Source organism: Macaca thibetana, chromosome 9 (assembly GCF_024542745.1).
Source record: "Macaca thibetana thibetana isolate TM-01 chromosome 9, ASM2454274v1, whole genome shotgun sequence".
NCBI lineage: Eukaryota > Metazoa > Chordata > Mammalia > Primates > Cercopithecidae > Macaca > Macaca thibetana.
In genome coordinates this window covers 114,793,340-114,821,037 of record NC_065586.1, presented here as the reverse complement: position 1 = coordinate 114,821,037, position 27,698 = coordinate 114,793,340, and the positions used below count along the sequence as shown (strand labels likewise).

Sequence of the window (27,698 nt, the reverse complement as noted above, 5' to 3'; positions counted from 1 at the left end):
TAAGTCAGGGTGATATTTCTTTTGATGTTAGTGTTTTTTTAGTTTTTTTGAGATGGGGTCTCACTCTGTCTCCCGGGCTGGAGTGCAGTGGCACAGTCATGGCTTACTGCAGCTTTCACCTCCCTGGGCTCAGGTGATCAGCCTCCCCCGTAGCTGACACTACAGGTATGTGCCACCATGCCTGGCAAAATCTTTGTGTTTCTTGCCTTAGAGATGGGGTTTTGCCATGCTGCTCATGCTGGCCTCAAACTCCTGGACTCAAGCGATCTGCCAACCTCAGCCTCCCAAAGTGCTAGGATTACAGGTGTGAACCACTGTGCCCAGCCTGATGTTAATGTTTTTAAAAGGGGTAATATTTAGTTTGTTTTTAGAATCAATACATGTCCCACTTTGAGTTCAGCAATATGCTCTTATGAAAAGTCTAGCTTCAAAGTGATTCCTTTTATAAGATTATAAAGTCTGTAACCATTATTAAATAGCAGTGGGGAGTAGTTTAAAACATGGGGATCCGGGGCTCTGTTTTCAGCTCTGTCACTCAGCATTTGTGTGTTTGCCTCTTTATTAAACATGCTAATATATATCATCTTATACATTTTCTTGACACTGAAATGAAGTAGATTTACTAAAATATCTTGTTCCTTCACACTAAGGTGTAAGGTATTTTCTCGACATTAAAAGGAAGTAGATTTACTAAAATATCTAGTTCTTTACACTAAAGTGTAAGGTATTTTTTTCTTCTGCTTCCTGCCTGGCAAATGCTTCTTCATTCTTTTCTCAGGCTTAAACTCATTTGTGTCCATCTATGTAAAGCCTTCCTGGAACTCCTGCACTCCTCTTTAAACAGAACAGACTATTGGCATTTCTTCTGTGGATCCATAGCAGCTCAGCAATAAGAACTCTATTAGGGCAGTGATTGTGTTATTGTTTCTGCTTCCCTATCTGGCTACTTCACAGGCCCTCCCTTGACGGGGATGGACTCTGTCTTGTTTGTCTTTTTATCCTTAGTGTCTGCCACAATTACAACTCAGCAAATGTGTTTTGGCTGAATGCTGAGTAACTAAATATGAGCTGTGCTAATGGAAAGAGTAGCATAATTAGCTTCAGATGACCGCTACTCCTATGCTCTTTAGATTTGTGGGCATTTTATTTATTTGTTCAGTGTGATGTGTGTGGCCTGATGTAATCTTTATTTTATAGAGACCTTAAGGCAGTTTTCATGGGGGACAGATCAAGAGACTGTGCCAGGCTTTATGAGCCAGAAACATTTTATTTGGATGGAGCATTTTGTTTGCAGCTGTGGTTTTCATAATGAAATATTGTTGTTATGAGCCAAAACAAGTGTGTGGGAGGAGTTGCATTTGACAGATAATCAGAAATTTAGTGCTGGAGTTGATAAATCAATGATTTGGACCTAGAGGGTGTCAGCCTCAGTCAAGGGCATCTTAAAATAGCTGTGGGTTTGTATAGTTTATATGTCAGAGGGATTTATTTATTTTTATCCCAAAGCATATCCTGTTGGGGAGGTTGAAGAGTATATAAAATAATGTTCCCATATTCTCCAGTTATTTTTAGTGATGACTTCAAAACTAGAGAACATGGTTTTTAGAGATTTTAGAATAATTTGTTGAATATAAATGTTTTTTACGTGACAGCATAATCTAACTTGCTGCCTCTTTTTTTTTTTGAACACATTTCTTTCATTTTGGAAATAATGACATTTCTACTTCAGGCACTTTAAAAAGTTTTTTGTTGTTGTTGCTGTTAAACTAATAAAACAAATAGCTAAGTCCCCTTAGTATTCTCCTTACTATTATATTTCACTATGTGTATATCTATACATGTTAACTTACTGCTGGATTATTTGAAATTGTGACAGTATATTTTGCTTTAATGTTTTTAAACCATGCTCTTCTCTTGTCCTTACTAACTCCCCTCTTCTTATTTATTTATTTGTCAGATAGTGTCTCAGTCTGTTACCTAGACTGGAGTGCAGTGGTGTAATCCTGACTCACTGCAGCCTTGACCTCCTGGGCTCAAATGATCCTCTGGCCTCAGCACTCCCACATAGCTGGGACTACAGGCGTGCACCTCCATGCCTGGCTAATTTTTGTGTTTCTTGTAGAGGTGGGGTTTTACCATGTTGCCCAGGCTGGTATTCAACTTCTGGACTCAAGTGATCATCCTGCCTTGGCCTCCCAAAGTGCTGTGATTACAGGCATGGGCCGCCACTCCCGGCTGTTCTTTCTTTAAATGTGATAATGAAATTTTATTTTTATTTTTATTTTTCTGTATCTCTAGAACGTCAAAATGTAAATTTCCAATTCTGGTATTTTCCTATATCAGTGAATGGAAATAGATGACTATAGAGAGTAAATTGGTTTACCAATTCAGTAAATAATATTCTGAATAGTTTTGGAAAATTCTATGGAAACATTTAGAAATTACCATATTTTTGGTGAGAGACCTGGACCAGGACCCTCAGACTAGGACCTACACTTGCCTGTTGGATTTGAATTTCATCTTACAGATACCTCATACTGAGGTCCAAATCTAAATTCCTCTTCATTCAAATTAGTTTCTTTCTGAGGCTTGATATTTCATATTCCTCTTAGCTTTTTCTCTCGTATTTCTGGGTGCTTAAGGTGGATGGAATACTATAAATCTCTTGCTCTGTCCTCTTTCATTCCCGTTGTTGTCTTCCTCTTCCACGTCATCATTGGCTCATGCCTGCACTAGTGGAGTATTTTTTTAATTGGTTGTCTTCCTGCAGTCTCTTCTTTTGGCTGAACAATCTAAAAACTCTAATTTGATGGATATACTTTCTTGTTCAAAAATCTAAAATACTATTTACTGCTTTCCTTAATTAAGTAAACACAGCTGATTTTTTGGTCAGTGTAAAAAAACTGAGTGGTTTTACTGGTTGCAGGGGTTCCTAGTGGTAACGCTAATGTATCATATTTAAGTATGACTCTATTATTGGTGGACATAAAATTGGTAAGACTAGATAGTGTGGACCGTCCCCCCGCTGAGAGCAATTACAAAAATTAGACCACAGAACTAACAAAAAAAGTGAATTATAGCGCCAGGATCTAAGAGAAGAAGGAAACTCAGAGGAACCTAACATTTGAGCCATTTATCTACTGGGGTCACCTGTTTATTCTGGAAAAGGAGGCTAATGAGCTGAGAAATTTAATAGAGCTTTGACTCACTTGTGGGGGTTGGGTAATAAATTGGAGTGTAAGGCCCATTAAACCTGAAGTACCACATCCCAGGAGTAGCAAGAATAAAAAAAAAAAAGACTAGCCTTCTTAATCTCTAAAGCCTGATTCCTGATTGGATTAAGATGGTCTTGATTTGTCCAGGCACAGTCGCTCATGTCTGTAATCCTAGCACTTTGGGAGGCCAAGGAGGGCGGATCACAAGATCCGCAAGGTTCAAGACCAACCTGGCCAAGATGGTGAAACCCTGTCCCTACTAAAAATACAAAAAAATTAGCTGGTCGTGGTGGTGGGCGCCTGTAATCCCAGCTACTCAGAAGGCTGAGACAGAGAATTGCTTGAACCCCGGAGGCGGAGGTTGCAGTGAGCCGAGATCGCGCCACTGCACTCCAGCCTGGGCGACAGAGCGAGACACCATCTCCAATAAAAAAAAGAAAAAAAAGATGGTCTTGATTTGCTAGAGCCTCGATTAAGCTTACTAGTAGCAAAAGTAAATTCTGGAGAGATACCATTATCCTAGGCATCAAATTGTTTCTATAGTTTTTCATAAGCAGAATCTGGCACTTAATCCGAAATAACTAGTCACAGTAGGAGATGAGGCGATCATCAAACCAGGCGAAATTGTGAAGTACGTTTTTAGGCAAGAATTGGGAGAATTCATCACCAATAGTTTCTTAAAGAAATAAAAGTGTTTTTCAGGTAGAAAGAAAATGTTTCCAGATGAAAACTTGAAGATTCACGTAGGAATGAAGAAGGGAAAACATAAATATGCAAGTGTAGATCAATAATAATGATAACGTCTTCTAGGGTATAAGAATATATATATGTAAAATCAAAACTCGCACCAATAATGTGTAAGGTTGAAGTGTGGGGAGTGAAGGTTTAAAATGTTCTGAAACGCTTGCATTGTTCGGGAAATGGTAAAACACTACTTTCTTTTAGACTATGATAAGGCAAGGATGCAGTCTGTAGTAAAAGAACATAGTTAACAAGACATAGAGGAGAAAAAAATGGAATAATTTTAAAATAAATCAAGAAAGGATTTTTAAAAAGCACAGAGAACAGATGAGATAAATAGAAAAAGAGTAGGATAATAAAACTTCAACATGTCTATTATTATATGAAATGTTAAAGACTAAGTGCTGCATTAAAAAAAAGAAGACAATTTCAGACTGGTACTGTTCCTTGTGGAGCAGGGATACCCCGTGGACAGTGTGTCTAGAGTAGCAGCTCAGAGGCAGTTCTGCACTCATACCCACTTTTAACTATTGCAAATTAAGGGCAGTATGCAGAGATTTCTAGAACGAGGGGGAGGGTGGTAACTTCTGGGTTGGGTTGTTGCCATGGAAATGGGTGGTAACTTCTGGGTGTTGCCATGGCAGTGGTCAACTGACATGGCACACTGGTGGGCATGTCTTATGGGGAGGTGCTTCTGCCCTGACCTGTTTTTAGCTTGTCCTCCGTTTGGTCCTGATACCCAAGCCCCACCTCTGGAGTAGAGTTCTTCCTCCTATTATGAAGTTGAGAACTTTCACCTTTTCATTTAAAGGAAGCACTTACGGCTTCTCTTTGGCATATCTGAATTGCCAACATCATTTCTCTTGCTCTTTGGAGTCATTATTAAGTAAAGTAAGGGTTGTTTGAGCATGTGCTGTGATAATCGTGACAGTTGAACTAATAACTGAGATGGCTGAGGGACTGACGGATAGTGTCAACAGTGTGGATATGCTGGACAAAGTGCTGATAGATATCTCAGGTGGGATGGAGCTGGATGGTGTAAGATTTCATCATGTTACTCAGAAGACCATGCAGTTTAAAACTTAAGAATTGTGGCTAGGTGCAGTGGCTCACACGTGTAATCCCAACACTTTGGGAGGCCAAGGCGGGCAGATTACCTGAGGTCGGGAGATCGAGACCAGCCTGAGAAACATGGAGAAACCCCATCTCTACTAAAAAAAAAATACAAAATTAGCCGGGTGTGGTGGCAGGCGCCTGTAGTCCCAGCTACTTAGGAGGCTGAGACAGGAGAATCGCTTGAACCTGGGAGGCGGAGGTTGCAGTGAGCCGAGATCGCACCATTGCACTCTAGCCTGGGTGACGAGCGAAACTCTGTCTCAAGAAAAAAAAAAAAGAATTGTTTGTTTCTGGAGTTTTCTGTTTAATATTTTCAGACTGTGGTTGACAGGGTAACTTAAATCTCAGAAAGGGAAACTGGATAAGGTGGGGGACTACTGTAATGGATAGATGGATATATAATCTTTTAAAACTGTCTTAAATGACACTTCCTCATTTCATTTTTTCTATGTGTATTTCTGAATCCAGAATCCATTGAAACAATTGTGAGGCATTTTCTCCTCAATTAGTGTCGATACATTTATTGTGTATGCTAATGTGTTATCTAAAAGAGTAAAAGAGAGTATATTTTCACCAAACAAAAATATTCTGACATTTTGATATAGTAGTTTTGTACTCAGTGACCCATTAACAGTTCTTTTGTCAGTGCTTTGGAACTCACACTGTACGTTAGCCCCAGTAAACAGTGTTGACACAGAGATTTGTTTCGTAGGCCAGGATGGTAACATTCAAATGGGAGGATTAGCGCACATACTACTAACCTACATTCAGGGTCCTATTGGGGAGAGACCACAGAGACAAAGGTGCTGGGAAATGTAGTTTTTGTCTCAAATAAGGTTGAATTTATAGTAGTTTAAATATTTAACTTTTAATTAAAAGTAAGTTAACTGATTACATTTAAACCATTTTAATAAAATTAGAGTAATATTGATGTCTAACTATATGTTGGTTTTAAGCAAAATAAGTTGACTGTCAAATAAATTAATAATGGAAATTCATAGAAACTAAACCGTAATCAGCCAACAGTACTTAACTTTGATTCACTATTTGTAGACTCCAATTTGCATATAAAATCTTTACTGCCAGATTGCCAATAAACTGAGTGGTTAAAATCCCTTGGTGGTTAAAATGAGAGCAAGGATTGCTTTGCTATTTATTTTTTGTCCAGTGGGTGGCAGCATAACTCAACTAGTTATCTTGTGTATGGTCTTTTGAAATTTTTTATGCGTTTTAAAGGTTTTAATTTCTAAATCTCTTGTATTACAAAGTGTATTCTAAGAAAACTTTCCTCCCCCACATACTCTATTTGTTCCTTGCTAAAGTAAGATTTTAGATAATAAGAAAATTGATATCTTCATAGGTTTCAAATAAAATAAATATCATTGCAACTGGTAAATAGCCCTTTACATGTGTGTTCTACTGAAAATGTTTCTAAGTTATGTGGAAATCTGTTTTTTTCATCTCTACTAGAACTTAAAGCAGTTGTTGTGGCAAACCCAAGAATTTGCCAGGGAGATGCCCTAACCCTCGATCATTTGATAGACTCTCATTCAGACCATGATTCTAATAAGTTTACTGTCTTCCTTTGAAAGCAAGGATTTTGTTTGCATTTTCATGTGCTTTCATAGGACTTAACATAATACCAGGCCCAAAATAGAGATCCAGTAAAAAGTACTTGGTATAAGTTGGTTACAAAAACATACGCTGGCTTTACCACTGACATTACTAGAGGCATGTATTTGTTCCAGGTGGAACATCATCCCGAACTTGGAAAATGAGGAGAGTAAAATCACATAAATAATAGCTATTTGCATTTGTTTATTATCATGGTGTACAGAGTACAATTATGGATTGTATTCTTTTTAAAATATACTGTCTTTGAGACTGAACTGTGTAACTTAAGTTAGAAAAGATAAGGAAAAAGGTTTCCTTTCCAAAATAATAGCAAATAGGTGTAAGTACTGTAAGTAAGTTAGTGTTTGCTAAGTGTTACATAGAGATAAAGTGTGTGGGGAAGGGAGAAGTCAGCCTAGCTTTATCTGGCTTCTTTGAATATTTCTCCATTTAGTAATACTTGAACCTTTTATAGCTGCTCAGTGTCACCTAGCTAGTTACTTTAAAAGCTAGGATTAGAATACAGATTGTTTCATGTAGATAAGCTAAATGAACCCAGGATCACAGAAGCCGGATTTAATTCAGTTTATTAAGTCCAAATAGTATTTGGAAAATGAAGGAAGTGTTATTTTAGAAATAAATCATGAAAAAAATTTCATATAATGATAGTAGCAGTTAACGTTGAGAAGTAAAAGATCTAAGTGAAAAGAGAAATATCTTCTTAGATTCAGTTGACTTTATTGTAGCTTTCAATTGAAAACCATGCTTATAGTTTATATGAGAAGTGTCTGATACGTAATAGCTTTTAAATAGCTCCTGAAGATCATTACCTTCTATATCACTATTTTTTGGATATTATTCTAATATGGAAATATCTGCACAGCAAGAATGAGAATGGAGTGTCAGATGTATTTGTATATTTGGAAAGAAATTCCTTTTTTTTTTTTTTTTTTTTTGAGACGGAGTTTCGCTCTTATTGCCCAGGCTGGAGTGCAATGGCGCCGTCTCCGCTCACCGCAACCTCCGCCTCCCAGATTCAAGCGATTCTCCTGCCTTGGCCCCCCGAGTAGCTGGTATTACAGGCATGTGCCACCACTCCCGGCTAATTTTGTAGTTTTAGTAGAGACGGGGTTTCTCCATGTTGGTCAGGCTGGTCTTGAACTCCTGACCTCAGGTGATCTGCCTGCCTTGGCTTCCCAAAGTGCTGGGATTACAGGTGTGGCCACCGTGCTCGGCCAAGAAATTCCGTTTTTATGAAGCGCCTTTGTCAGCTTCCAGTATGTAACAGCTGTTGCTTCTAGAGCCTTGACACAGCTGTCCGTGGTAGTATATCGTATTGCTCTGGAAAGTCATGGAATAAGCTAGACTAAAAGCATATTACCCATTAGTAGTTTTTGCTATAGTCATCTAAAGGCAGATTTTTAGAAAAATTCCCAATTTGATTGAGAAAATAGTATTACGGATCCTTGAGATGGCATCCAGGTGCATTTGTATGGGATACAAAACTGCTAAAATTGTACTTATTTAGGAATAAATGTTAAAGGACTTTGAATAAACTATTTGAGAATTTTGAACATTTCCATTTGACTCTTTTAAAAATAGTTTCCATTTCCCTGCTGAAATTCTCCCATCTTTTTGTGCATGTTATCTGCCTTTTCTACTAGGTCATTGCATATATTAATCATAGTTATTTTAAAGTGTCTGTATGATAGCTCCTTCATGTGGGCCCTCTCTGTGTCTGTGCATGTTGAATGTTTAATTCTTGACAGTGGGCTGTGTTTTTGCTCTTTTGGTCTTAGTTTTTTATTGAATGTTGGACATTGTATATAAAAAGAACAGTTTAGCTTAGAACTATTAAAATAAAAAGAACCAGTTTAGCTTAAAAAGAACAGTTTCTGTTTGGAAATGGGTATGCCTCGGCTGGGCGCGGTGGCTCACACCTGTAATCCCAGCACTTTGGGAGGCCGAGGCGGGCAGATCATGAGGTCAGGAGATTGAGACCATCCTGGCTAATACAGTGAAACCCCATCTCTACTAAAAAAAAAAATAGAAAAACTTAGCCGGGCGTGGTGGCAGGCACCTTAGTCCCAGCTACTCAGGAGGTTGAGGCAGGAGAATGGCTTGAACCCGGGAGGCGGAGCTTGCAGTGAGCAGAGATCGCACCACTGCACTTTAGGCTGGGTGACAGAGCGAGACTCTGTCTCAAAACAAACAAACAAACAAAAAAAACGAAATGGGCATGGCTCTCTTCTGTCAGTATGAGGAGTTGAGTTAATCTTGTCAGTAGTTGATAGTTTGAGTTTTCTTGTTGCTTTAGGCTTCATGTTCCTCTAGTGGTGGACTGTGGCTACCCTGTTCTTTATGTGATTCAGGAGTGTTTTCAGTGCTTTGCTCCTGCCCTCAGCTCCTACCAGGCCCTGTCTCACTGGGAGGGGTAGGGGGATGTCTGTCTTTGCTCTATTGTCCCTCTCCCAGCTTCCCCTAGCTGCTGTTACTTGGTACGCGGCTTGGGGTGGGAGTGCAGGGCAGGTTTGCGTGTGTGGGTTTTTGTTTGGGAATTTGTTTTGTTTTGTTTTCTTGCTCCTGCCTCAGTCATCGGTAGTCCCTGTGCCCCTAAGCCTCGGAGGTGGGGCTTTCTCAGTGTTCCCATACACCTTCTCCCCACCCCAGTTGCGGATAGCCCTTACGTCTTGTCAGGTGAGGGGTTGTCAGCTTGTTCAGTTAAGGGTCAGATAGTAAATATCTTCACGGGCCGTGTGGCCTTTGTCCAGCTCCTGCGTTCAGCTCTGCTGGTGCAAATGACAGCAGCCACACAGATTACATAATGAAGGAGCATTGCTGTGTTCCAAAATAACTGTACTTAATAAAAGTGGGGGGTAGACAAGATTTGGCCCACAGGCTCTAGTTTGTTGATCTCTGGTCTAGTGTGCAGGTGAGTTCCCTCCCCCACTCTCCCCTCCCTTGTCCTGCCTGGCACACACCCTGTGGCAACCACATTTTACCTTGTGTCTTTGGGGAACCTTGGGAGTAAGCAAGTTTCTTGCGCTTCCATCAGCAGCAGTGTATTTTTGCTTCATAATAGTGTGGAAACCTGGGCATGAGTGGATTTTCTACCATCCTGAAAATGGTTGCTGACCTTTGTCAGCAGGGCTGGAGGATCACCTGCCTGTCTTCCAGTGGTAGATAGTTTTTGCCTAAGGTCAAAGAAGGGTCAGCAGGGTGCAGGGTTTCTTACCCCTTCCCTTCAGCAAATGGCTTTCCTTTGAATCTGGGTAGGTTCTAGGGCGCAGGCAGTTTTTGTTCATGTCTTCCATTGGCAGTTAATCACCATCTTTTTTGTCAGGGGGGACCCCATGATGTGTTCATTGGCTTCTTTAGGTATTCCTGCTTCATCCTCAAGTCTTACTAAGCCCGGCACATCTTGTCATGGAGGATGGCCTCTCGGATTTCTTTCCCTGCCCCCAGTCCTTCTCTTGATGACCCAGTGGAAACCCATGGAAAAGAGTTGGAGAGGAGGCGCTGACTGCCCTTGTGTTGAAGCTCCCAGGGATTCTGCACTGTTAGTTCACACTTGGCCTTTAATGATTCATTACAGTTTCTGTTGTTTGCTTACATGCTTTTATGACTACCATCACCAACAGAGAAATAGTCCATCTGTCCTTTATGTTCTTTAGAGGAGCTTGTTGCTCTGAAATTCTTCTCACCTAGTTGGACATTGCAAGTGTAAGTTAAAGACACCTTAGGTGTCTGATGAGCTCAAAAAATTATGATTATTTTGGTTAACCAGCTTTTTCTTATCATAAGAACGGGAGTGATGTTCTTTCACAGCTTTCTGCTTTCTAAGCTGAGGTGGAACTTGAGTTGTATTTTAATAACTTTATACTCCCTGAATTTGATACTGGTCAAGAAGCCGTTAACTTTTAAGAGAAAAATTTACCTATAGTCTAACAATAATGTTAAAATGTTAGTGTATCCTATTTTTACTGATTTCAGTGCAGTTTGCAGCTAAATTGTCCTGCAGTAAATGCCTGTGTTACATGGGTGATTACTGCTCAGTTTTCTCTTGAATCCTGCAGACTTCCTTCCTGTAGAGCTCCTCTCATTTCTTGGAAGAGGCTTAAGATGTAGAGGTTCCTAAATGCTTAACAGGTGGGCCAGCTGTGTAGACTTCCCTGAAGTTCTCACTAAAAATACACACCTCCGGAAAGTTTCTGCATCAAGACTTTGGAGTGTGGCAAAGGAATCTGCATCATTACCAGTCCCTTCAAGTGATTCGGAGAGAAGCATTCTTTGAGGTCCATTGGCCTATGGAAATGTATCATTGTACCTGAACCTGGTCTCTCTCTCAAGCAGGGAGTGCAGTAAGATTGTGGGCTGGGCGCGGTGGCTCACGCCTGTAATCCCAGCACTTTGGGAGGCCGAGGCGGGCGGATCATGAGGTCTGGGGATCGAGACCATCCTGGCTAACATGGTGAAACACCGTCTCTACTAAAAATACAAAAAATTAGCCGGGTGTGGTGGCGGGCACCTGTAGTCCCAGCTACCCAGGAGGCTGAGGCAGGAGAATGGCGAGAACCCAGGAGGTGGAGCTTGTGGTGAGCCGAGATCACCCCACTGCACTCCAGCCTGGGCCACAGAGTGAGACTCTGTCTCCAAAAAAAAAAAAAAAAAAAAAAAAAAGTAAGATTATGTTGTTGCTGATGCTGCTCATACATTTGCACAGCTAGAGTGCTGGTCTGGATTAGAAGTATCCATGCAGACCTGGATAACATAAACAGCAAAGCATTGCCTAAATATCCAGTGACAAGGAACTGATGAAATAGACAATGATGTGTCCAAACAGTTGTTAAAATTAGGTTATAGAAAGAAATTTGACCTGGGAGAGATGGTGATGATCTATAGCTGGGCGATAAAATCAGGTTACAGGCTGTGCACGGTGGGTCACGCCTGTAATCCCAGCACTTTGGGAGGCCGAGGCAGGCGGATCACCATCCCAGCTAACACAGTGAAACCCCGTCTCTACTAAAAAAAAAAAATACAAAAAAATTAGCCAGGTATGGTGGCAGGCGCCTGTAGTCCCAGCTACTCGGGAGGCTGAGGCAGGAGAATGGCGTGAACCTGGGAGGTGAAGCTTGCAGTGAGCCGAGATCGTGCCACTGTACTCCAGCCTGGGCGACAGAGCGAGACTCCGTCTCTAAAAATAATAAAAATAAAATCAGGTTACAAAATAAGCCATAGTTGTTTAGAAACAGACACATGCACACAGGAAGAAAAAAAAAGAACAAAGGGACCAAAATGGTAATAATTTTCTACCAATGTTGGTAGTGGTTATTTTTGTATAGTTGCATTTTAAATTTTTAAAAATTTCAAGGAACATATATTACTTCCACAAAGATACATGTTTTGTCATGTTTATTAGGGCCTTCTCTTCCTCCCCTTCTTCCTGTCTACTTCATTCCAGCATGCAAAAGTCACTTATTTATTTGAAGACAACCAGAATGCTTTTGTGAAGATAAAAGCACATATTCTTAATTTTTTTCATGTTTCATTTTGGTTGGATGGGGACGAGGATGGGGGTAGGCAGAGGAGGAGGGATATAAATATGAAATTGTAGAACTCGTTTGTATTTTACATCTGCATTGTCCAGTTAGTCATGTATGACTATTACAATTAAAATGAAGTAAATATTTGGTTCCTTAGTTTAATTAAACACATTCCAAGGATCAATAACCACACGTGGCCAGTGGTTACCATATTGAACAGTGCAGATACAGAACATTCCCATCATCAAAGAAAGTTCCTTTGGGCAGTACTGACCCACATGATAGTATATTTAAGTCTGTTGACTAGTAAAATTGTTTAAACAAATCATCCTCTTCTAAAATTATTACTATACATCAGATTAGGGTGACTGACCAACCAACCTTTCTTGTTTAGCTTTGAAAATTAAAGATGACAAGCTTTCTTTCCCCTTCCCTTCTGTGAAGGTGTGGTATGTATATCAAATCTGTCTTTTCCCTTCTTGCTGTAAGGCATTTTTCACACTAGGACCATGTATGTATATGTATATATTTTTAGCGTATTTCACAGTGGTGTTTGACTATTTAAACTAGACACTGAAATTATTTTTTATATAATTATGCATAAGACTATTATCTAGTTCTACCTTTTTTAATTTAAAAGTTGTTTTGAAATTATTGTAACATCTATATGAAGTTACTCAGTGCAACAATCTGGTAACAAAGGATTAGCACCAAGCTATCAGTATGACATCTGATTAAATAAATAGTACATTCAAGCATCTTACAGAAATAGATATTCTTCTTAGTGTGTGTGTTTTGAGGACCTTGGAGGGTCCCCAGAAGCCTTTCAGAGGGGTCTATGAATAATGATGGATAGATGCTGGTGCCTTAGCATGAATCTTCATTTCCACATGCTTGTGAGGGGGAGGAAGCCGTTTTCATTAAGAATGTCCCAGATGAAACAGAGAAAATTATTAATTTTATTAAATTCTGACTTTATACTTTAAAAAATATTTTATGTAAAGAAATGGGACACTGCGTACCAGAGTACAATGGCGGTTTTGAGAAAAAGTGCTTGTGTGATTGTATGAATTTTGAACTAACCCTGCCTTTCCCCATAGAACACTATTTTCACTTGAAAAATGGCTGACAGACTATGGTTAGACTTTGGCATTTAACAGACATTTTCTCAGAAATTAGTGAACTAAGATTGTCACTTCAACGAAAATGACTGACAGTATTTGTTGCCAATAATGAAATTTGAGCTTTGAAGTGAAAATTAAAATTTTGGAAAATTTGTATCTACCACTGTGACCTTGATAGCTTCCCAATACTTAAAAAGACTTCTGATGAGATAAGTGTTGATACTGTCTCATCAGAGATGTATTTTTTGATATTGTCTAATGAAATCAACATTGGGAAGATCTACATAACTCAGAGAATCAGTATTTTCCAAATGACCAATGTGTGATGTTATAAAGTATATATGGAAAAGATCCATTCAAAGTAGAAGATAGACCAGTGGCTTTTAATGGAATAGACTAAAACAAATTCATTGACTGTTTCAGAAAATAACACATCACAACTGATTCCATTGCAGAAGCAGATATGAGAATCCAGCTGCTGTCTTCTATTAAGCTAGGCTCTAAAGAGACTTGCAAAAATGTAAAAACAGTGACACGCCTCTTACTAAATTTTGTTTTGGTAAATAGTTATTTTTCATAAAAATAAGATGGTGATGAGTTTGTTATTGTCATTTTAGAATGAAATAATCTGTATTTTTAGAACCTAGTTTTAATTTTTATTATGGTAAATACTCATAGATACAACCTGCATATAAACAAAAAGCAGATTTTTGGAATCTTGAGTTGTTTTTAGGAGTGTAAAGGTTTCCAGAGACCAAAATGTTAGCAAGAACCACTGGAATAAAACTGACTACAAGATCCATTGTTAGGGAAAGTACAGATGTGTGTGATTATACCTTAGCATTTGTGTGTAAAGAGCTATAAATGGAACATTTATTTTCTAGTATAGGCATAAAGTTCTTCTGGAAGGATATAAAAAGTATTGGTTGGTTCAGGGAGGAAGGAATGAAAGGAAAACTTACTCTAAACCCATTTGAACTCATTTGAATTTTCAACCAGATGAATGCATTACTCATTGTTTTAAAAATATTCTCACACAGCTATATTACAAAACTCAGGGAATCTAGATCTGTTACGAAAAATTGGAGCAAGTTTGGAGTAATAGTGATGTTGGTGGCAGTCCATCTGGAGTGGCTACTGTCATCACGCCGCTGTAGTAGGGAGGTGGCACGGGTGGGGCTACACGCTCCATGGACCCGGCAGGAGCTAGGGACAAGCAGGAGCTTTGCCTCTTCTGAGTTGGGTGAGCACACTGGGTGCTGCTGCAGCCACCCAATCCACAGCTGTGGACTCAGACATCCCTGCATTCTTGGGGGCCCAGGAAGGACCCCCTGCCCTCGAACGCTCAAAAGAGTCTGCTCCCACTGCCTGGCTTCTCCCTGCTGTTGGCACCCACTCTGATCTTGGAGCAAAGTTGGGGGTGAGCCCAGGTGCTGTCGCAGCCTGGCCAGGTGTGCACATGCTCAGGGCAGTGCAAACACACTAGCCCCCTGCTGCCTCAGTCCCCTTTGGACTTTGGGCACCGACAAGTATAGAAAGGAAGCCGAGGGGTGCCGAGCTCAGCTTGGCGCTGGCCTGCAAGCGCCCCTTGGCACCTACAGCGTGGGCTCCTTGAATGGCAGCAGTAGGCAGACAGGTTCCCCAGTGAGGCCCCCACCTTCAAGTCAAGGAGGGCCTGAAGGCTGGGGCCAGGCTGCCAGTCTTACAGACTGGAGTGGGAACTTGTGGTGGCTTTTCCAGGCCTGCCTGTGGCTGGCCATGGACCAGTGGGCACGTACTTCCTCCCTTCTGGGCCCATAAAAGCCCTGGGCTTACCCAGAGCTGAACAGTTGTTGAGATGACCAGCTGTAGAGAGGAGCCACTCACTTTAGGGCCTGTTTTCTGCTGAGAGCTGTGCAGACAATGGGACGACCAGCTGCAGAGAGGAGCTACCCTTTCTGCTAGGAGCTGAACACTTGTCCAGACACCCAGGCTGTGGAAAGGAGCTGCTCCCTGCAGGTTTCCTTTGAGCTGTTCTGTTGCTCAGTGAAGCTCCTCTTTGTCTTGCTCCTCCACTTGTCTGCGGATCTTTTCTTCTGGTCGCAGGACAGGAACTCGGGGCCCACTGAATGGTGAAGCTGAAGAGCTGTAACACAAACAGGGCTGAGACATGCCCCTTGCTCGCCACATTGTGGGCGAAGAGAAGGAAAGAAGAGTTGTGACCCTTCGGGAAACCCAGACCTGGGAGCTCCCTGAGCCAGGGTTGTCACTCCCTCTTTGGGGCCCTTTGGTTCTTGGAGTTTTCAAGCTTCCAGGCACCACCATATTTCCCAGTGCCATCTGTGGAAGCTGCTTGTGGTATGCCTGGTCCGGCCACAGCCTCTCAGAGCCGGCACCTGTGCCAGCACCTGGAGCTGCTTGCCCTGCTGCAGCAGCCAGCATGTCTGACTGTGTGCAGTGGCCGGACCCCATGCTCACTCACACACCCCTTGCCATTCCACACCTGACTTGCCTTTGGCAGGCGTGGGACCCAGGCCAGTAGTGTGAGCCGAGCGCAGCCTGCCAGGTCGAGTGGGCAAAATGAGCCCAGTGGGTCTCAGCAAAACTCAGGTAAAGACGGGGGTTTCTGGCCAGAAAAACGACACCCCAAAGATCCTGTAACAATGGTTATTATTTTTCTGGCAGTTTTTTCTTGTTTTCTTTGGGGAAAAAGCAAAGCTTGCTTGTTTAGGGGTAAAAACTTGAATGTCCAAGCCAAATACTGTCATGTTGAAATAAGGTAAATCAAATAGGTAACAGTTTCCCCAATGGGGCCTAGAGTGTAGGATAAAGTGATCTTTTGTAAAAAGAGAACATTATTTTAATGCAACAGCTTTTAAGATTTTTTTCACATAATACTTCTAAAATGTATTTCTTTGCCGAAATAATCATTTTTAGAGTTCTTCGAAGCAGTTTAGAGGAAGATGTTACATATGATTCTGTTCACGAGTTATAGGTAAAAGTTTGCCTATAACATAGATCCATTTTCCCCAAGTTCTTTAGTTAACAAAGAATGCTTTTAAAAATGTTATTAGGCCAGGTGCGGTGGCTCATGGCTGTAATCCCAGCACTTCGGGAGGTCGAAGTGGGCGGATCACTTGAGGTCAGGAGTCGACACCAGCCTGGCCAACATGGTGAAACCCCATCTCTCCTAAAAATACAAAAATTAGCTGGGTGTGGTTGCCCACACCTGTAATCCCAGCTACTCAGGAGGCTGAGACAGAGGAATCACTTGAACCCGGGAGACGGAGGTTGCAGTGAGCCGAGATGATGCCATTGCACTCCAGCCTGGGTGACAGAGCAAGACTCCATCTCAAAAACAAAAATGTTGTTGGATTTTTTTTGAAGCATTAGACAAATGGGTAGTTAATTCAGAAAGGAGTTTGCTTCCTAGTTGCATATACATGTGTAATACTTGACATTTTCAAAACACCCACTATTTTATTTGATTTTCATCACATCTTGGAAGTACCACAGCTAGTATTTTTCCTATCTTGAATGTATAGATATAGATATTGAGGGCAAAATGAATTTCTTAATGTCATACAGCCTTGTTGAGTAGGAATTTAGATTTAAATAATGCTAAATTAGATTGAGAGTCAAAGTTGAGATTTAAACGAGACTCTTTCCTTGCAAAACAATGCATTCTGTATCTGCTATGTTCCATTCACTGTGGTCAGCACTGGAGATACACAGATAAGACACAAATATTGCCCTCCGGGGGCTTGAAGGTAGTGACAGAGACTACCCAGTGAGGGAAGTGAGTGTAGTGGTGCCCCACGGAAGGGCCATGTAGTTAGATATTTTTGAAGGAATGACTAGAAGTTAGCCAGCTTAGTGGGTGTGGATAGAGATGGTCAGGTAGAAAGAAGAGTCAGGGAGGCCTTGTGTCTTTTGGGGAGTGCTAGTATTCCCATTGTCAGTCCTGTTCTTTGCCGTGCAACCAGAGGTAGACAGTTGTGCCCTATATTGAGAAGTTTGTAAAAAGGTTTCAGGGTAGGCCGGGCACGGTGGCTCAAGCCTGTAATCCCAGCACTTTGGGAGGCCGAGACAGGCGGATCGCGAGGTCAGGAGATCGAGACCATCCTGGCTAACACGGTGAAACCCCGTCTCTACTAAAAAATACAAAAAACTAGCCGGGCGAGGTGGCGGGCACCTGTAGTCCCAGCTACTCGGGAGGCTGAGGCAGGAGAATGGCGTAAACCTGGGAGGCGGAGCTTGCAGTGAGCTGAGATCCGGCCACTGCACTCCAGCCTGGGCGACAGAGCGAGACTCCGTCTCAAAAAAAAAAAAAAAAAATAAATAAAAAAAAAAAAAGGTTTCAGGGTGCCAAAAGAGAATTTAAGTAGATGCAGAAGACCTTGGATTGATCATGGTTTGACTCGTAGTTCTTGGGTTTATTCACTGTAGAATTATAGATGACTATTTCTGAGCCCCAGTCACCTCATCTGTAAAATGGAAATAACATTCAATTTATAGGCAGTTAGAAGGACTAAGAAAAAGCAGTGGGCTGGGTGTGATGGCTCACACCTGTAATCCCAGCCCTTTGGGAGGCTGAGGCTTGAGCCCAGGAATTTAAGACCAGTCTGGGCGATATAGCAAGACCCCATCTCTACCAAAACAAACAAACAGACAAACAAACAAATTAGGCAGGCCTAGTGCTGCATACCTGTAGTCCCAGCTACTTGGGAGGTGGCTGAGGTGGGAGGATAGATCAATTGAGCCTGGGAGGTGGAGGCTGCAGTGAGCTGCACTCCAGCCTGGAAGACAGAGCAAGACCTGTCTCAAAATGTACAAAAAAAAAAAAAAAAAAAATTAAAAAAGGAAATGTAAATAAAAACACCTAGCGTGCACCAAACCTGTAAGTACTCAGTAATGGGAGATGAATTAGGAGAAGTAAAGACAATTCTTTACATGTATATAAGCTTCTAAGTAGAACTGAAATATGAGTTGAATCTTCTTTGAAAATAGTATCAAAATATTTGAACATTTCTGAAACAGCTTAGCTGAAGTGGTCTTATAATTTCATGTTTTAAAATTTAATATTTAGGAATCCTTCCATATGGCATTTCTTAATATCCTTATTTGAAAGCAAGACTTTTTGTGTAAGATGTGATTGATAGGCTGTGGGACTAACACAAGTTAGTTCTTGTGTAGAATCAGTTTTGTTTGCATTCTGTTGTGTACCATGCTCATCCCCCAACACTCTGACCCAGAAATGAATTCTTAATTGGAAGACCTGGATCTGTCATTTGCTGATGGTCTAATCTTAGACAAATTAGTGGCCATTTAGGTGTTTCTTTAGTGTTAAAATGGGACCTAATTAACTTAGCTTTACAGAATAGAATGAAATCATGCATGGATGCACTTTTGTAAAACAGTGTCTTCGACTGGGCTGCCACAACAAAATACAGTTGACCCTTGAACAACACGGGTTTGACCCATGTAGGTCCACTTATCCATGGATTTTCTCCCACCCCTGTGACACAGCAAGGCCAACCCTTTTCCCACTGTGGAGATGAGGATGAAAATCTTTATGATGATATACTTCCACTTAATGAATAGATACATTTTTTCTTCTTGATGATTTTGTTAATATTTTTTCTCCAGCTTACTTTATTGTAAGACTACAGTATAAATGATACATATAATATACAAAATATGTGTTAATTGACGGTTTATGTTACCAGTGAGACTTCTGGTCAACAGTAGTCTGGTAAATTTGGGGGGGATATGAAAAAGTAATACACAGATTTTTGACTGTGTTTGGGTGTTGGCTCCCCTAACTCTCCGGTTTTTCAAGGGTCAGCTGTACTATGCACTGGGTGGCTTAAACAAAGAAATTTGTTTCTCATGGTTCTGGAGGCTAGGAAGTCCAAGACAAAGGTGCTTCCTATTTGGTTCCGGGTGAGGGCCCTCTTCCTGGCTTGTAAATGGCTGCCTTCTCACTGCAGTCCTCACATGGCCTTTTTTTCTGAGCCCTGTGGGAGGAGTGAGAACCTGAGTGTTCTGGTGTTTCTTCATCTAAGGACACTAATCCTATAGGATCAGGGCTCTACCCTCGTGACTTCATGTAGCCTTAATTACTTCCTTATTCCTAGTATGGCAGTATGAGGGGTTTAGGGCTTCAACATAGGAATTTTAGAGGAACACCGTCTATATTCTACTCAGTTTATAACATATGAAAAAGTTGGAAGTGTTCTCTTTTGATGGTTTTATGATTTGGTATTTTGTAAAAGTGAGTTAATAGAGGAATGTATTGTATTTTACTACTCTACAGAGCTGAAGATGTATATGTGTCATTTGTATCCATGCTTTCTAACTAATATTTATAATGAGTTACAGAAGTGGTTTACAACCAAGTTAGCATAGAAATCAGAATATTTCTGTGCTTAAGGTAATTGTAAATTTCATTAGCCATTCTAGTAGTACATGAAGCCTATACCACTTAGTTGAATATCCTCCCAACTTATTCCAGGTTCAAATATAGTTTGGTTTCTATATAGAATATCCATGTAATTCAGTAATAGTTTTAAAAAATCATGTTATTTATCTTTGAGTGCATCTTTTTTTTTTTTTTTTTGAGACAAAGTTTTGCTCTATTGCCCAGGCTGTAGTGCAGTGGTGTGATCTCGGCTCACTGCAACCTCCACCTCCAGGTTCAAGTGATTCTCCTGCCTGAGGCTCCCAAGTGGCTGGGATTACAGGCACCTGCCACTCCACCTGGCTAATTTTTGTAGTTTTAGTAGAGACAGGGTTTCACCGTGTTGGCCAGGCTGGTCTTGAATTCCTGACCTCAAGTGATCCACCCACCTTGGCCTCACAAAATGCTGGGATTACAGGTGTGAGCCACCACCCCCGGCCTGAGTGCACCTTTTTATTCAGTAAAAGAAGAAGCCTTTTAATTAACATTTGAGGTTACACAGCTTTTAAAGATGGCTAAACCTCAGTTTTACATAGATTTTGGAACAAAGGTAGAAGTCTTACCTTCAGAGTGTACGTGTCTTCCTCTTTTTTTTTTTTTTTGGTGAATCTCTATGAATTTTGAATTCCTTCTATTTGTATTTCAGATTGTGGTGGAAGGTCTTTCCCAGGTTTCCCAGATTGATCACACTTCTGTTCTTTCTCACAGGCCAGCCCTCCAGATCTCTATATTGAAAGATTTAATATAGCTCTTGGACAATATATGGGAGCATTGCAGAGCATTGTGCCTCTTTTCATATATATGGTAAGTTAGAGAGCTCCTTCCTCCTTCCCAAATACCTAGGTGTATTGGTCAGAGCACAAATAGATGCAAAGAGTTAAGCATGTTCTGTTTTTCTTTTAGTACATTTGTGTTAGAAATGGAAATTTAATTATTTCAGTAATGTTTGATAGTTGTTGACATAGAAGAACTTTTTTTTCTGCTTTGAAATTCCGTTAAGTAACAATTGCCGAATAGACAAGTAGGCATTAAGATAAGCAGTCAACCACATGAGTACTTACTTTATTTCTGCTATGTGGAAGGCACTGTGTTTGGTTCTACAAATATAGATATGTAAGATTTCTTGTCCTCAGAAAGTAAAATGCCAAGTAAGTTCTTCCATAAAAAATAGAACAGTAAAACATTGCTGCCATTCTGATGATCTGTTTTATTTGGAGAGTTATGCTATGAGTATAAGCTGTAGACTGTGACTTTGTTGATCAGCTTCCTCCCTGTTTTAAATATCCAGAGTCATAGAGTCTTAATGTTAGTGCTCCTGTTGCATGGAGGAGCCCTTAGAAACCATGATCCCCATTCTTTATTAGACTAGGGAATGAGATGTTCAGGTTGATCCTACTTTTTGTAGCATGTAGGTTGCTGTATGTGGATGGCAATCTTACGAATGACTTACTCTCCATAAAATGCACTTAACAAAAACAAAACAAAAGTACACCTACCTCTAATTTAGAAGGCACTTCCCAAAAGACGATGTAGTACCTCATGATTTTCATTTACACTTACTTCTTGGTTACTGACAACAATTTTAATAGTACTAGTTTTCTAGTCGGTATAATGCCAAAGAAACTGGTTTTTGCCTTTTACCAAGAAAGGAATGTATAAAAAGTCTTTTCTTTTGGTTTAAGTGCCAGAACTCCTTTATGAATCATGAAACTAAGGAAAAATATTATTGATAACACTAGGAATAAGTGCCTCTAGGTTAGCAGAATTAACTTACTGGGGAGAGTGTAAGCCTGGGAGGGTAGCTAAATTGTATCATTTTGGTGAAATCCTATCATGGGCTATTCATCAGGAGTGTGTGTTAGGTAAATGTCCTGTACTGACAGAGCAAACATTTTATTTCCGTGCCAGCCGACTGCTTATTCTTGCTGTTTTAAAGTTTTCAGTGGAGACCAGGTATGGAAGCGGAGCTGAAAGACAGGGCCTATTTGTGGATAAAGGAGTTTAGGGTGGGTGAATAGATTTCTTGACTTGCATGTCTGCCATTTTAATGGCATTTACCAGTAAGCATGTTGGCTCGGTAGCATTAGTAATAAAAACAAAAGTCTAATTTATAATTTTGAATCAAAAGGTAAATAGCTGGTTTATTAAAAGAATAGGTTAAGACAGAAAGGTGATTTATGCTTTTCTGTATTGCCATTGTTGCTTTCTTAAACTTTATGGTGGGATCCTGGGGTTTAAGAAGTCTTGTGTCAGTTAAGAGTAAATGAACTTCAAACTTACTGTTTCAGCTAGCAGAATTCAAATAAGGGATCTTAGATTGTAAAGTGTAACTACAACTTTTCTTATAGATTAAGAGCTTGAATTTGCTTTGTAGTTACTTTTGAAAATTTGTTATTTAAATTGCTTTTATTGTCCAGAAGATAGAAATTATTTGAACTTTGGTACTGCTTTGTTAGAAAAGTATATTAAAGAAAATAGTTTGAAATGTTAACCTACTAGTGCCATAATAAGCAAAGTTTCTTTTGCTGACACAGAAATTTTTAAAAACATTTGTCAAAATTAATGTCTTTGTTAGAAGTCTGTCTATATGAATATCAAGAAATTGTCATTAAACTAGAAGATTAATTGTAACTAAGGTCTTGTTGAAAGGCACAGAGATCAAATAAAGACATTTATTTTTGCTTACAATTTTGGAATTTAACATTATTGTACCTGAGACAAAGTTAAAAAGAGGTGGACTAATTGGAGTTTCTAAGTACTTCTGAAGTTTTCATACTATTTATTTTTATTGGTTTCTAGTTACTTACAAAGAGTAGAAAGGGTACATTAAAACGCTGGGCATTCAGATCTTAAATGTCAATAGGACAATATACCAGGAGAGAAAAGCATTATGAACATGTTACAGTGCTGCAGAGGTTTTGTTTATGGCCAGTCTTGGGGGCCAGTTTATGGCCAGATTCTGGGGGGCTTGCTCCCAACAGATTGTCATTGGTGGCAGGGATAGATAGATCAAGGGAACAGAGCCCAGAAATAAGCTGAAGTAAATGTAGAAGTTTAATAAGAAAGGTGACATTTCAGATCAGTAAGGAAGGAGTAGATTTTTCCATACCTAATGTTAGGAATTTTTTTTGTTTTTCCCTGTAGAGATGGGATCTTGGTATGTTATCCAGGCTGGTCTCTAACATCCGTCCACCTATAAGACTTCCACATATAAGAATTACGCAGGTTTATTGTCATCAGTAGGGACTATTATTTAAATAATTTATGGAAGACAGAAAAATATGCAATTATAAGTAACACAACTCTGTTTTTTTAAGAGAAAAATCTTCCAATATACAACATTAAATGAAAAATGAAAAAGCAAGATACAATGCAGTGTTTAATATTTTCTCACTAGTATTTTTTTTTTTTAGGGAGAAAAAAGCATATCCACATATATGCAAGGAACATCCTAGAAAGAATATACAGAAGTTTTCCCAGTGTAGAATGAATGGGACCTTTTGGGATTGGGTCAGAAGGTCTGCATTGAGAGACTTTTTATTGCATACTGTTTTGCATGCTTTCTATTTTTTAACCATGTGCATCTTTTTATATATTTTTTAAAAAGACGGAAAAAAACTTGTGTAAGAATTAAATGGCTAGACTTAGTGGCTCACATCTGTGATCCCAGCTACTCAGGTGGCTGAAGTGGGAGGCCAGGCATTTGAGACCAGCCTGGGCAGTAGAGTGAAACCCTATCTCCAAAAAGAAATCTTTTTAAATTAAATTGAGAGAATCAGTGAGCGACTTAACATTCCTCTATGTGTTTTCTACTCTTCTGCATTAACACTTAAATATGAAAAACTTTTTTTGCTGGGCGTGGTAGCTCACGCCTGGAATCCCAGCACTTTGGGAGGCAGAGGTGGGCGGATCACCTGAGGTCAGGAGTTTGAGACCAGCCTGACCAATATGATTGCATTCCAGCTTGGGCAACAAGAGTAAAACTCTGTCTCAATAAAAAACAAACAAAAAAAAGCAACTTTGTTTTGGACTTGCCAGTAATTCTAGTCAAGATTTCAGCTGCAAGAAACAGAAAACATGATTCAAAGTGATTTAAATAATGAAGAGTATTATCTCTTGTAATAAAACTCCAGAAATGAGGCTGTGTCCAAGGTTGGTTGAATCTGTGGTTCAACAGTATTACTAAGGACTTGGTTTTTGGTCTCTCTGCTGTCCATAACATCTGTTTTATCCTCTTCCCTGTCACGGGTGTCCGTGTGAAGAGGCCACCAAAAGGCTTTTGTGTGAGCAATAAAGCTTTTTAATCACCTGGGTGCAGGTGGGCTGAGTCAGCAAAGGGAGATAGGGGTGGGGCAGTTTTATAGGATTTGTGTAGGTAGTGGAAAATTACAGTCAAAGAGGTTGTTGTCTGGTGGGCAGGGGTCACAAGGTGCTCAGACCGGGAGCTCAGAGGGAGCTTCTGAGACTCATTGTCCAGGAGAAGGAATTTCACAAGATAATGTCCTCAGTTAAGGCAGGAACCAGCCATTTTCACTTCTTTTGTGATTCTTCAGTTGCTTCAGGCCATCTGGATGTATAGGTGCAGGCTTGGGCTCAGAGGCCTGACATTCCCCTCATGGTTATAAGATGACTGCAAGAGATTTTTCCCTCATGCCAAGGTTTCTCTAAGGCTGCTTGGGCTGCCTTGAGTGTCTACCTCTGAACCAAAGGTGGTCCCCAGGGAATGCCAGAAGCTGAATGACTTTCATCAGTGAAATTGAGTGTGTGCTGGGGAGTCAGCCAGTGCACGTCCACAGCCTGCTTTCAACCCAGATCATTGATAAATGGGGTAATTTTCATTAGTGTTTCTCCATGTTGTCTTTTGATGATATATTTTTAAAGGGTGTTCCACACAGTGTGGTTCTGCAATGTTTGTGCATCCCTGTCTAGTTAATGTTGGATATCTCCCAGTGTTCTTTCGGAGATGTATGGTTGAAAATGTTTTTTCATGTTTTCAACCTGTGCCAGAAAGACAAGTAACTAACAGCTGCAGGGCTTTTGTTGTTGGATGTTGAGTTTTTCTGTTTTAATTGATGCCTTTATGCATTGTTTTCTAAAATATTTAGTGCTCCAGTTCATTAGACTAACCATTTCCCCAATTAATACACAAAAAAGATTTCATTTTATTTTTCAGAATAAGTTTTACATCGAAACCAAGCTTAACAGAGACTTAAAAGATGACCTTATAAAGCTGTTTACGGAACATGTTGCAGAAAAGCACATTTACAGCCTAATGCGTAAGTAATTCAGCTTATAGGGGTGAGATAACACTAGCAATGATCTTTCCTTTTTCTTTTTGGTCTGAGAGCACTGTCATGTAAATCCCAATATTAACATCTTCTGAACCAGATAGGAAGTGTTGAAGCCCACCCGAGACACTGCGGAATTAAAAATGGGACTTGAAGGTCACCCGGTGAGCTGTGAGCACCTTTACCAGGTCATTGGACAGTGCCCTTGTGTCTGCCCTGATAACTTGTTGCCCGCCCCTTTTTTTCTCTGACAGTGGGGAAAGTATTATTAGGAAGTTCACTTCTAAGTTTACTACCAGTAACTCTAGAAGGAATACAGTGTTGTTTCTCTGAAATGGTAGTACAGAATCCTCTGATTTTTACTCTTTAGTGCAGAAACCCTTCTCTAGTCTGGTTCTGTCATTTATTTTCTATTTTAGGCAAACTTCTTTGCCTCTTGTGGCCCTGAGTTTTCTCTCCTGTGAATTAGGATTTGTAAAATATTTCATGTGCCTGTGTAGATTATTAAGAATATTAAGCTCAGTTAGTTTCTCCTCTCCCCATTCTTGAGTCCTCTTCCCCTCGCAGTAGGTAGCATCTCATCCTGCCTTTCCTGAAAGAATATACTTCTCCAGGTAGAGTTAGGAAGTCCCTGTAACCTAATGTCTCGGCATCCTTTTAAAGCTCATATCTTGTATGACACATCAAGTCATTTTTTCGAATGTGGCACATATTTGGGTTGGCAGGATGTATTTTTGCTTTCCTGTGAACCATAATTAGTGTCTGCCACATTGAACTTTTACTAGAATTTACAAAAGAATTGTTTCAAGCTTGACCATAAACTTTTTTTTTTCCCGTTTTTAATGTTAAGTGAAAGAATTATCGAGCGTGGGGCTAGTTTAGAAAGGTAGGGTTTTTTCAAAGAATAGTGTAGTTGAAGATAATATACATTTCATTATTATGTTCCCAAGAGATTCCAGAAACAGAAAAGAGGCCTAGAGTCTTGGGAATATGACTTGCATTTTTTTTTTGTAAGGCTGGGAGATGTTTATAAACATCTTTAAACATTGTCTCATGAGGTATTCCAGGTATTATAACCACTTAAGTATTTCCTGATACTGACATTGTCTTTTTGCTTTCATGACAAGATAGAGCATTTTGAAATCTTGTTAAAATTCTGTAGAGAAATGCTACCATTTGGTAGAAAAAGCCTGTCTACTTTGTAAATATATTTTTATATTTGCCAGTAATTTGGAAACTAATTTTATTGGATGTATGCAAAGAGAATATTCAAGAAAGAATATAGTAGTCCAGATCTGGTGAGAGAAAACATAATCATATTGTCTGGTTTTCAATAAAAATTACACTTAAAGGTGGATATATCTTTTTATTTCCAATTAAACAGAAAGGTCCTTAAGCTTTTGTAAATTGGACAAAACTGAGTTTGTCAGATATTTATTGCACAATTATCAGGCATTGTACTTAGAGAAATGACTGGCCTCATTGGTTTGAGCTTCAGAACAACAAGGGACAATGTTTAACTGTATTATGTGGATGATCATCGAAGGTTTTTAAACACACACAGGCACTGCTTATATTTGGTAGGACCTATACTTTAAAAATATTTAATTCTCCTAACCCTATAGAATAGGTGTAATCATTACCCTCATTTTAGAAATGGAGAAACGGAAACAAAGAGAGGTTAAAGTTTCAACCAGAAAAGCACAGCTATTAATATCGTTTCCACTTATACATTTTTATATTACCCCTTTACTGCAGCAAAACAAATAACTACATTCAATTTCTGTAATTTTCTACAATCTGATCAATAATTTCCTTCCCGTGGCTTCAGATAGATCTGGAAAGCTAGTGTTCACATTTATTATTGTTGTGTACCAAATCATCCAAAAACACAGTGCCTTGAAACACCAACAGTCTTTTATTTTGCTCTGCAATTTGGGAGGGCTTGGTGGGGTAGCTTATGTCTGCTCTGCTCAGCATTGTCTGTTGTGGCTTAACTGGGGGCTGGGGCTTTCAGTGTGACTCATTCACATGGCTGGTAAGTTGGTGCTAGCTTTTGGTTCCTCTGTGTTTCCTTCATGAGTGAGTATCTCAAGATACAGGAAATAGAAACTGCTGGTTTCTTAGATCCTGGGCTCAGAAGCTGGCACAGTGCCACTTTTGCTGTATTCTGCTGGGCAAGTGGTCACAGAGCCAAAATTCCAGGAGAGAGGAATATATCCTACCTCTTGATAAAAGGCATGTCAGAAGAATTTGGGAGCCATGTCTTAAAACCAATACAAAAATGTAAAACAAATACTGTCTCTGTTAATAAAGAATCAGTTATTGAATGCCCATATCATTCATTATTGGTATGTTTCATGAATGAAAACAGTAACTTCTTACTGGGGATAAAACTAATTTTCTGTCGGCTCCATGGTATAATCATTTTTTACATATTTGCTTATAAAATAAAGTGGCTTCTATTTCTGGCTGATAGTAAAATTGTTTTCCTTTGAAATTATTTGAATTAAACTCTGAAAGCTGCAGAACTACTAGGATCTATTGTTAATCAAGGTTATTTACATAGTGTGTGAGTGATTCTGAGCAAATGTAACAATAAATGTGTAGCATGG

The 27,698-nt window shown here is 39.8% G+C and overlaps 1 protein-coding gene across 1 annotated transcript in view; it reads left to right on the top strand.

Moving 5' to 3' along the window:
- CACUL1 (CDK2 associated cullin domain 1) overlaps positions 1-27,698 on the top strand; it is a 71,610-nt gene that overhangs the window by 24,906 nt on the left and 19,006 nt on the right. The window contains exons 4-5 of the mRNA XM_050804017.1: positions 20,504-20,599; positions 24,969-25,071. Of these exons, the coding sequence (XP_050659974.1) occupies positions 20,504-20,599; positions 24,969-25,071 (199 nt within the window). The remainder of the gene's footprint in view (positions 1-20,503; positions 20,600-24,968; positions 25,072-27,698) is intronic.